Here is a 12,133-nt window from a genome sequence, read left to right on the forward strand (position 1 = left end):
ACAATTAGTAGAATATGAAGAGGGTCTGAAGAAAAATTTCGAGACTTTCCAGTTCCATAGCATTTGTGGGGTAGTTGTTGGGATAGACAAAAGATTCAGATGGACAAAAAAAATCAGATTGCTGATGTAATTTTATTTGTTAATTCATTTGCTGATGTAACGGCCAGTTCGTCGGTGAAGGTAACGATCAATTATGCAAAAGTTTTTAACTTTTTATATATTGGTTGAATGAAAGCTTTGGTATATGGGTTAATTAATCTATCTTCAAATTTTTCAAGGCTTTTGACTTCTTTTCAATTGCAATTGAACAATGAGGGAATTGATTACAGAAACTGCTCTTCTTTACATATTAAAATAGCTCTCCTAGTTTTTTTTTCTGGGAGAGTGTTGCGTTAGTTGTAGCTATTTGGCGATCTTTTCTGTGAAGTAAATTAGGAATTTTTGGCTCTTGCCATAGTTGAGTGAATTGAAATGAAAGAAATCTCAGTGAAAGCTGCCCCTTTTATTGAAGAGTCACAGACAAATTCTGGGTTGTTTTCTCTCATTAATTTCAAAAATAAAAACATGAGTGATTTACTGCACCGATGTGGTTAGAGTTGAGAGTAGAGACTGTTCACTAATGAGCAGCACATAAGGTGGTCATTTCTTGTCTAGTGCATGGTATTGCACGGAGTACCTCTTTCTTTTATTCAATGGATGTCTTTCTGACACATAAAATAGCATCTGTTTGCTGAAATTTACAGTGAATGCTTGGCAATTAAATGCAGATAAATTCAATGTAGGATACATTATCATGTACACTTGTCTTCAATTCAATGTTTGCACTGATGGCATGCAAGAAAGGTAGCTTGGCAAACTCGGGGTTTAATAATTTCCTCTGAGTTGCGATGAACCACCTCTCGTTACTTGCCTGATTCAATAGAGATTGCACTGATAGTTTTACTTCAATTGCAAGGTCTTGCATTCCCAATTCAACAAGTTTGGTCATAATCATAATGCAAATAGCTGTTAGTATTGCAAATATAAACAATGATGTGCCTATTTTTTTTAGGTGATATGTCTGCACATTGTGAAAATCATGACGGGAATGACTTTAAAATGCAGTCAATGCACCTATTGCAGCCTATGATCAGTTTGTTCTGCTTCCAACTGAGGGAATGCGACAGAGTGGTTCATGTGTTAGCTAGATTCATAGTGAAGGAATGTATTGATATATTTTGTATTGAAATTGGGCCGGAATGGCTTATGAGATTGATAAATATCGGTGCTAATATTTGTAAGTTTGTAACCCTTCCAATGATTAATGAATGGTTACCTTTTTGTTCATGTAGTAGATTTTAATAGAACGATAGCTGTTTTTTAACCACAAGAAAGTTGCTAAATTTTCTTTTCACAAATGTCTAGGCATATGATTAAATTGCTAGTCATGGCCAGCAGTGGCGTAGCCAGAAATCTTAGTTAGGAGGGTCAGAAATTAAATAATAATATTAAACAAACATAAACTTCATCAAATAATATAAAATTATAAATCATTATAATACTTAAAAATATTAAGTCTCTCTAAAACAATTACAATTGTCCACGACGATTGCTCATATTTTGAAATCTTTTCATGATGGTTTCATTATCAATACCATCAAATATTTCTTTCTCGATATATGTAATCATGCTGCTATTCATCCACATGTCTCCCATTCGGTTTCGCAAATCACTTTTTATGATCTTCATGGCAGAAAATGCTCTTTCTACAGTGGCAGTTGCAACTGGAAGAATTAGCGTCAATGTTATGAGCAAGTAAACTAATGGATAAACCTTGTCCTTCTGTGTCTCAACCATTTTTTCTCCAAGGTCACTAATTCCTTTCAATTGTGTAAACACACTACTGCTTCGCATATCAGATATATAAGTGTCCAATTCATCTTCAAGAGCCAAGAGAGATACTGCAGAAAAATCTTTAGGATAAAACTGAGCAAGCCGAATCAATTTTTCTTTGCTAAAAGCTGAGAATGAATTAGATGGATTAAGACATGCCATACAGAGAAGTAGCTCGGTAGTAGTCTCTGTAAAATGATCATTTAGCTCTTGAAGTTGCATATCTATGACTGCACAAAATAATTCAACTCGATACCTATGCAGATTAGTGACCTTTGGAGCTCTACGCCGTGATTTTCCTGGAATAAAAGGAACATCATCCATGTTAGGAACATCAATCTCCTGTTTTTCACAAAATGAAACAACTTGACTAAGAAGAGAATCCCATCCATTGTCTCTCATATTTTGCAATTGCTCCTTACACACTTTAACTAAGTTCATTGCATTCACAATATCTTGGTCTCTTCTTTGCAATGCCTGTGATAATTGATTTGTAGTCCCCAACAAAACCTTCATCAAATGCAGACTAAATACAAAGTCGAATGATTCCAATGAGTCTAATAATCTGCTTGCATCTTGTTTCTGATCTGTAGATGATCCATCCTCTTTTATTTCTTCAAGCAATTCAACTAAAGATGGAAATAAGTTGATGATACTAATCAAAGTACCATAATGTGAGCTCCATCTTGTATCACCAGCTCGCTTTAGGGTGGTTTCCTGATTCAAGCCCCTCCCACTTAAAATAGAACCAATATTAAGTTCTTCGATAATCTTGGCGACTTGTTTCTCTCGAAGAGAATCACGACGTTTACATGAGCTTCCAGCAACATTCACCAGATTACTAACAAACATGAAGAGATTAGAGATTAAGATATGATTTTTTGCTACAGCCACAATAGCCAGCTGAAGCTGGTGAGCAAAGCAATGAACATAAAAAGCTGATCCATTCTCCTTTAAAATAAGTGCTTTTAGACCATTGAATTCTCCTCTCATATTACTAGCTCCATCATAACCTTGACCACGGAGGCTAGATATGCTTAATCCATTCTCTGAAAAGAATTGATCAATGGCTGCCTTCAGTGATGCAGAAGTAGTATCAGTGACATGTTTAACACCGACAAAACGCTCAATTACTTGTCCTTTGCTCACATATCGCAATACAATTGCCATTTGCTCTTTTCCTGATACATCACGAGACTCGTCAACAAGAATAGAGAATAATGCGTCACCAATGTCACTAATTATGACATTGAGAGTTTCAGTTGCAGCAGCCTTGACAATATCATGTTGAATATCAGGTGATGTTAATTGATGATTTCTTGGAGCATTTTTCAAGACAACCTTTTTTATATCATCAACTTTATCAGAATGCCACTTCAAAAGCTCTCTAAAATTTCCTTGGTTATTTGAATAATCAGATTCATCATGACCACGAAATGGCAATCCTTGTCGTAGTAGAAAACGAGCACAATCAACTGATGCATTCAAACGAGTGCGATAGTTAATCCGATCTTGTTGTGTTTGGTTCACCAAAACTGTATCAACATGCTGTCTTTGATTTAATAAAACTTCACACATTCTTCTAGCATTGTTGTGAGCGCTATTGATCCCTCCAACATGATCTTTAAGCTTGTCTTTTTTCTTCCAATTATTAAACCCCGTACCAACAAATACATCACCACCTGCTTGGTCTCCAATATTTGGTTTAAAAAGATAACAATGCAAACAATATGCAGCATCATTTTCTATACTATACTCCAACCAACTAGGATGATCCTTAAACCAATTGACGTTAAACCTTCGCTTAACACCACTAAATTCTGTTTGAGGAAAATTATAGTTTTTTGGTTGACAAGGACCTTGCAGTAAATAATGTCTTCGCACTCGATCTCGAACATTAGGATGGTACTCTAAAATCGGAGTTCGAAGTCCAGGATCTCCAGGAAGATCTTCTATATTAATCTCATTGACAGAATATTTTGAAGTACCAATATCTTCAGATGCATTATTTGTCCGATGGAATTGAGGGGGTGCCAACTGATTTGTCAAGTTCAATTCTTCAGAATGATGTTCTGAAGTACCATCATTGGATGTGTTTCTTATTTGAGGAGCTTCAGGTGGTGTCAACTGTTCGGTTGCTTTTCTCTTATGATACCTCTCTAAAAAGGCTTTCATATTCCAAATTTTCAATTATGGAGACTTCGCTTGCCGTTCGTAGGGAGAAAATTGAGGGAGATGATTATGAAAGGAAACAACTTGAGAGCATGACCACGAGACAAAAAAAAAAACTATACAAGGCCAAATATATATAGACATATGTTGGAGAAAACAATAATTGAATAGGAAAATATATTAAAATATATGTAGAACGTGGGAGATAGAATTCTGTCCAAATTGGGACAGTAATGGGAGAAACCAATCAAGAAGGGATTAGGAATTTAGAAAGATGTATTAAAAAATAGGAGAACGTGGGTGACTAGGAGTAGGAGAACTGTGTCCAAGGTTTTTTCGGTAAGGAAACTGTGTCCAAGTTGATGTAATATTTGGATTTGGCTGCCGTGCAGATCTGCATGCTATGCAGATTGCTTAGCCACCATTCATTGCCCTCTACTTCACATCCTGCGGTTGAAAATGATTCCCATCCTTCACTTCTCAAGCACGTGCTAGTCCACTTTGTCTCTCTTCACAGATCTGCATAGCAGAATTTTCCATAATATTTAAACAAACTTTTTTTTTCCTTGTCAGAAGGGTCAATCAATTGATTAAAATATGATATATATATGTATATGTGATAATGATCAACCAATCATGTCTTAGTTTGGAAAATTGAGAAGGGTCAATTGACCCTTCTGGCCCTACTGTAGCTACGCCCCTGATGGCCAGCATGTTTTTGCAGCAAAAATGCTAAGATAATGTTGCTCTGATATTAGATTGTGCTTCTCTACATTCAGCTACCAAAAAGCAGTCGACTGTCCCATATTGAGGCCTATTGACATTGGCTTCTATTCTTCTTGTAGAAGTCAGAGAGGATAAAGCAAGTTTCAAGCATCAATTGATTCCTGCATAATATGAATTGACATCAGTAGCCATCTTCTCTGCCTCTGACCCGTTTTTTACTGCAAATAAACCATAAAGGAAGAAAAAATGGAAGAAAATGCACCTAAATGCAGCTATCACTTAAAGCAAGCAAAGAAATAATTCCAAATAGAGCAACTTCTGGCTGCACAAATGAACACACAGATACACAAAGATAGCTTCCAATCAACAAAAAGGATTGAGAGTTGTGTGTTTTTCGTCCTTGAAACCTGGTATTTATACCTTAGGGTTTCGACTGTTCCTTGCCACAGAAGGATTATTGATTGAAGTTTCCTATTCAATCTCCGCTACTTGATTCCAATAAGGGCTCGTTTTCCTTTTGGATCTCGGAATGGGTGAAGCTGTAACCCAAACCCAAGTAGGCTTATTTTTGGGCCGCAGGTATCGGCCCGCTATGCTAAATCCCCAAAAGGGATCTTGCCAAAAATACTTTTGGGCTCAAACATTGCCCCCCAGGCCCCGAAATCAGGCCCGCGAAAATGTACCTGATTGAAGGGGACTTAAACGACACGCCTAATGATCGAAACGAGACTATTAATGAAGGTCGCGTCCATTCGCTTTGCAAAACGTCTTTTCGTCGTATCGTTTCCCTCACAAAATCTCTTATTTAAACCCGCAGCCACTTCAGACCTGTCACATCAGAAACTCTTCCAGTCTCCTAAACCCAGAAACCTTCTTGTTCCATACATCTCCTCACAGAAACCCAGAAATGGCTCCGCCCAAGAAAATGATCATCGATCAGGAGGAGGAAATCAACGAGAAAGCCGCCCACACTTGGGGAACCAGCATCGGTGCCCGCTGTCGCATCCATACCAACGTTCAGAGACCTCTGCTTCTCAGACTCCCAAACCACCATGCCAGACTGGGTCCTGCGCCGCGAGACTCCATCCCAGACGACGCTCTTGCCCTCTATGGTCTGCCCATCCGACAACCCATTCCGGTCCTCAGAAGAACGCCTGGAGATTTCACTAGCTGGGGCGCGCATCCGCACAGAGCCAAAATAGGGCACTGGCCACCACCATCAACGCGGCGGAGCTCTCTTGGTATCGCGAAGCGCAAGCGCGAGATCTGGCTCGCTGGGACGCGGCAGGTATTACTCACACCATCGATCTTTGTTTTCGCCTCCCGAGCGGCGGTAATCTCTCACCGCTGGCCGCCTTTCTTTGTTTCTGGAACACCACCACCAACACTTTTGATTTTCGATTCGGCCTAATGAGCATCACTTTGCTAGACATCCTCACCATCATTGGATTACCCATCGACGGTGAGCCCTACGTGCATGGCCAATTTGACTCTGTCACCTTCACTTCCACCATGGCCCAAACCGGTCGCGGCTCCTATAGCGGTTTCTATCCACGGTGGTTGTCCCATTATCGCAGAGAGCACAATGCGACAGGAGGAATTGCTTTCCTGGAGTACTGGCTCTGCAAATTCATCTTCTGCACCTCCGCTAACAAGCCCACTGGTCCTTGGGCTCTCCTCGCCACGGCCGCCGCGTAGGGCTCGGACAACCGGTGTTGGGCGCTCTCTACCGCACTCTATACCAGGCCACCATGCATCCTTTCGAGACTAGCATCTCAGGCCCCTTTTGGATCCTTAACTTCTGGATTCATATTTATTTTCCATTTTTCCGCCGCGACGACATTCCGCCGCTACCACCGGCTGACGCCCTTCTTGGTCAATGGGTCTGCCGCGAGGCAAGGTACACATCCCCACCCTACTCCGAGTGTTTCACTTATTTGTACCTCCTGCACAAAATGCCCTACTTCGACTTGGTGCTCAATAGGAGATTCCCACCCTTGCTAGAGCATGGGTTTCTTCCTGGGGATCCCAACTATAGTGATCGCGCGCGCTTGGCCTTTCGCCACGCGATCTCCTGCTCCGACATCAGGCTCGCCGCTGATGAACTCAATTACGAGCTTTATGCCCCCAATCACTTCGCTCGCCAACTCGGGCTGATCCAGTTAGTGCCCTTCCCTTTCTATGATGCTTGGAATTACAACACTTCCTGGCGCAGAATCGGTCCCCCAACTGGGCCTCCGCCAGCCCAAAGCATGCTCGCGCTGGTCGATCTTCCTAACTAGGCCGATGAAATTGCTCCTGTCGATGGGATCGCCGAGGAATATGAGCAATGGTGGTCAGAAGTTTCTGTTAACTGCTGGAGGCAAAGGGATGACGAGCTCTTCGCAACCATCTTCCAAGATTTGAGATATCCCTACGATGCTGACACCGAATTGCTCGCTCGCTTCCCTGAAGATGAAGCACGTTCTCTGCTACCTGAGCCGGCTCCGCGACCCGCGCGAGCCCCGCGTTCTGCTCAAGCCGGCATTATTATCCGCGAGCCTTCTCAAGAGGTGATTCTCTTTGTAATGTTCTTCATTCTTTCCTTCCGCTTTTACTTTCACTCCCCCTAACTTAAACTCTATTGCAGCGGAGAAGTGTACCGACCTCCGGAACCAATACTTCACCGGCCACTGGTCAGGCCGCGAAACAAAAAGCTATAGCGACAGAGCCTGAGGTTGAAGATTCTTCTTCTGATGATGATGACCCACAAACGGTAAGAAGCTCCTCCTAGAATCTAAGGTCTCGACATTTTCTTTCAAAGTCTATTTGACTCCTTCTATCTTACCAGATTGCTGCCGCTTTGGCTCGAAAGCGCAGTCGCGCTGATCCTCGGACTGATTCGTGGGTAGAAGATGAACCACTCGCTGATCGACTGGTAATACACACTTAACGCGAGAAACCTTAGTTTTACCCTTATGTTTGAACCCATAACACCCCTCTTTTTTGCAGGTTCATCGCAGGTCCACAAGACAAGTTGGGGAAGGATCGTCTGCTGCTGGTGAGGGAGCAACTTCTCCGCAAACCCACGTGCCGCCTGATTCAACCAATACTCCTCCACCTCCAATCAATACCGCGAGTGATTCGCAGCTGGCCCTGGTGCCAGTACAGATTCTAGATGATAGCTCACCTGAGGCTAAGGAAAGAGCGCCACCACCAGATACATCTCGCTAGCAGCCAACTGCAACCCTCATCCTGGAACAAGTGGCACCTGATTTGGCCAACCCTCTCGAGATTGCCTAAGAACAAGTGGCAACAGACACTCCCCGCAAGTCACCTGCTGAAGAGGTACCTTTCCTTATAACCATTTCTACTCTGACCCCTGTCTTAATCTTTTTGACTCTATAACGCCTCTTTCCAGGGTCAAAACGTCTCTCCCAATGAGGAAGTAGCTGTCGCTGCCGAGGAGGAGATAGCTGTCGAGAACCCTGCTGAACCGGATGGCGAAAACATGGCTGATCAGGAACCTGCCCCCCATGTCCCCCAAGTGCTTGAAGCAGGGGAAGAAGTGAACCCTGAACCAGTGCCGGAGGCAGCCCCTGTCACAGAGCCTCTTGAGGCTCCTGTTGCAGTTGCTCCAAATCCACCACCTGCGCCTCCTTCTAGACTAGAGAGGCTGGCCCGCGTGCTCGAAGTGACTCCACCTGGAGTTGTAGATGACGCCAGAGAGGGCCTTCGCCGTCTCCTGGGTCCTGACATTCTGACACCTGGTGCACCTATAAGAGCTTTAGAGTACCTGAGGGTGCTCCTCCGCGAGCGTGCTATCACTGAAGCCCAGTTCATTGATATTGATCAGCTGCTGCAGGATCTCCCGCAGTGGCTCAATGAAAAGGCGGCCGCGACGGCGCAGGCTAGGCAGGCCCAAGCACACTATCAGGCCCTCGTCCAACAGATGGACTCCTCGCGCGATTTCTTGGGTGAACGGGCCATCCTTATCAGAGACTTGAGGCTCGCGCAGAATCACCTTTGGTCCCAGATTCAAGATCTTCAGGCCCAACTAGCTGCTGTAACTGCCAGGCTTGCCCATGAGGAACCTCAGCTAGAGCAACCTTTAGCCGCTTCCGAGACCCTGTCTCAGAACCTGGACCAGGCTCGCGCGACAGTCCAACAAGCAGAACGAGGCGCTGTTGATGCCAGCTTTCGTCTGGACGAGCATTTCCTCCTCCTAACCTATGCGGGCCGAGGTCTTTAGGCCTCTTATGTTAGGCCCATTATTTTGTATGAACAATATTAATATTAATATTATTATCTACTTATTATTTAGCCCACTTTGCTGGCCCAAATTTTCTCCTTTATTCTCATAGGCAACAAAGTATTCAATTTTGCCTTAACTGCACATTAAAATCGTTTGACAAAGATAATCTCGAAATGGAGCGGTTACCTCCTTGAAGACTGCTCTGTTTCCCACGCGTCTTCAAACTCTTTCATTTCCGAGATCATAGCATTCAATTTTCATTGATGGCGTTGAATCTACTCCAACTGTCCATCAAAGGGCTGAGGCCACCGAGTCTGGCCCTATAAATATCTGTACTTGGTGGAAGTGAGAATACACGCAAACTATGGCTTACCCAGAAATAACCTTGCAAGCCCTACTTCTCTTCCTTTCATTTCTGAGATCCTCTCCTCACAACCTCGTTTTTAGCCTCTAGATCTTAGGCTTTATGGCTTAATCTCAATTCCTGGGTAGGCCTTATGGCCTAATCTCAGGTCTAGCCGTGTGTCTTTGGCCTCAGAAAGTCTGGATGAGATTCACTGGTTTCAGTTAGGCTGAAGAACACGCGGCGCTCCTAACGCGGGATACCACATCCTGGGGAGTCCTTCTCCTCAGGTTTCCTTGTGTGAGGCCACCCAAGGCCCTACGCTCTTCTTCGGCGCCCTCCTTCAGGGATCTAGCGGACAGACTTCTGTTTTTCCCCTTGAGGGAGTTGAAGCAACTGGGTTGCGGCCTTATCTGATGACCACCTCCATCCCAGAGGATAACCAACTGGAAGGGTTGCGATGGATTATTTCCTTCCCTCTCCTTGCAGTACAAATGATAGCAGCTGCAGCCCAGGTTTGAGAAGGGTGAAGAGAGGAAGAGTAAGAGAGTTCGTCTCGCTGACCCCCTCCGCAGACAGAAAACTCAGAAATTCAGAAGATCTGAAATCCTTATGATTTTCAGCCACTTTTTGGCTTTGTAATCTGCAAATGTAATTTTAGCGAATGTACTTGTATTGCTTTTGGCCGCAAAGCCACTTTATGAATATGGCCTCTGGTATAAGCCCTGTTACATACTTTTACATACTTTTAACACTTATTGTCAAAAGAAAAAACTTGTAATTGAAGAGTTGAAAAATTACAATGATTACCGGAAACAAAAAGAACATATAAGGCCGCGAATACTAGCCTAAATGCATAGAGTGTTGCCCCCCTAGTCTTACTAGGTGAAGCGAATACATGAAAATGGGGCCACTGGGTAGGCCTAAATGGAAGGAAGGATGCGAACATAGTAAGACTATGTTTGCCCCCCTGTCCCAGAAACAGACAGATCTGGTGGATCTTCAAATTCCCACACACTGGGGTAATATTTCTTCAAGAACCTGCCGTTGATTGGATTGCGGTGGAGTTCGCCGTCCAAATCCTTAAGGTGAAAAGCTCCCCGTTCTAAAATTCTGTGAATCACAAAGGGTCCTTCCCAGCGCGGAGTCCACTTACCTCGGCCAGTCAATTTCTCGCCAAACGGCAAGACCGCCTTCCAAACAAGTTCACCTTCTTTGTAACTGCGGCCGCGCGTCCTCTTATCATAGGCTCGAGCTATGCTCTGCTTTTCCATCACTAAGCTGTCCAAAGCCTCTAAGCGCTTCTCGCTAAGGTCTTCATGCTCCTGCCACATAGCCTGGACATAGTCTTCACCAATCAGGTGATGTTGATCCTGGACGCGTAGGGATTGAACATTGATTTCCAACGGTAGAACTGCATCATGGCCAAACATCAGAGCATAGGGCGTAGTGGCAGTAGGATTCCTCTTGGAAGTGCGATAGGCCCATAATGTCTCATACAATGTTTCGTGCAACTGGCGAGGGTTCTCAAAAAGCATCTTCTTCAATAGAGTAATGATAATCTTGTTACTAGCCTCCGCTTGACCGTTGGATTGAGCGTAATAGGGGGTGCTATGAATAAACTGGATGCCCAAGTCATTGACGAGCTTCTCTACATCACCACCCATGAATGCTGCCCCCCTGTCCGACACCAACACTTCTGGGATACCAAACCTGCATATAATATTTTGAAAGATGAATTGGCGAATGGTGGCACCGGAGGCCTCCTTTAAAGGCTCCGCTTCTACCCACTTAGTGAAGAAGTCAGTAGCGACAATGATGAACTTGTGCTGGAGTGAAGAATGAGGGTGAATCATTCCAATCAAGTCCAACGCCCAGCCTCGCGCAGGCCAAGGTTTGATAATAGGCTGCATGGGAATATTGGGAATGTGCTGGACCGGTCCATGCGCCTGGCAATCTTGACATCCTTTCGCGAATGCGATACAGTCTTTCAAAATGCTGGGCAAATAATACCCATGTCTCCTGATGAGCCAGCGCATCTTTGGACCCGCTTGATGGGCTCCACACATGCCTGCATGTGCCTCGCGCATTAACCGTTTTGCGTCGCGACCATAGACACACCTGAAGTCTATGCCATCTTCACCACGTCGACGCAGCTCGTCGCCTCTAAGGAAGTAATTTAGCGCAAGGAAACGAATCTTCCTGTCTGCAGTGGGGTCTGGCTGCTTGAGGTGAGCGATCAAAGGGATACGCTAGTCCACGTCAATAGGATCTAAAACCGCTACTGTTGGTTCCTCTGGCGAGTCAGGTCGCGCAAGCCATGAAGGCAACGTGCGACGCTCAACTTTCAGAATTCGCTCGCGAACTCCATATTTCAGGGTAATGCCTGTAGCCAGCTGAGCGAGTTCATTGGCAGCAAAGTTGCGCTCGCGAGGGAATATGTTCTTAGTCCACGTCATCAAATTGGACCAACAGCTCCAGAGCGCGCTTCAAATATGGGGCGAGCAAGTAGCTTACGCATCTGAACTTCTCGCGAAGCTGATTGATCACGAGCAAAGAGTCGCCGCGTATCTGGATGTCTCTGACTCCTAGTTCCAACAACACTTCTAGGCCAATGATGAGGGCCTCATATTCTGCCTGGTTATTAGTGCACCAGAACTCCAACTGGAAAGAATAGGAGAAACGATCGCCTGCTGGGTTTTCCAATACGACCCCTGCCCCCGCCAGTGTATTTGTTCGTGAACCGTCAAAATATAACACCTAGGGTTGAAGTGAAACTGTGGCGT

General features: G+C 44.3%; 1 protein-coding gene across 1 annotated transcript; it reads right to left on the reverse strand.

The window, feature by feature from the left end:
- Positions 1-1,523: 1,523 nt before the first annotated feature.
- Positions 1,524-4,090, reverse strand: LOC133736122 (uncharacterized). The gene has a single exon (XM_062163563.1). The coding sequence runs from the start codon at positions 4,045-4,047 to the stop codon at positions 1,570-1,572; it is 2,478 nt and encodes an 825-aa protein (XP_062019547.1). The 5' UTR covers positions 4,048-4,090; the 3' UTR covers positions 1,524-1,569.
- Positions 4,091-12,133: the final 8,043 nt, after the last annotated feature.

The sequence above is a fragment of the Rosa rugosa genome, chromosome 3, assembly GCF_958449725.1.
Source record: "Rosa rugosa chromosome 3, drRosRugo1.1, whole genome shotgun sequence".
In the NCBI taxonomy this organism is placed as follows: domain Eukaryota; kingdom Viridiplantae; phylum Streptophyta; class Magnoliopsida; order Rosales; family Rosaceae; genus Rosa; species Rosa rugosa.

Excerpts from the sequence above, each read along its gene's own strand:
- LOC133736122 (XM_062163563.1), bottom strand. The coding sequence starts at position 4,047 with ATGAAAGCCTTTTTAGAGAGGTATCATAAGAGAAAAGCAACCGAACAG.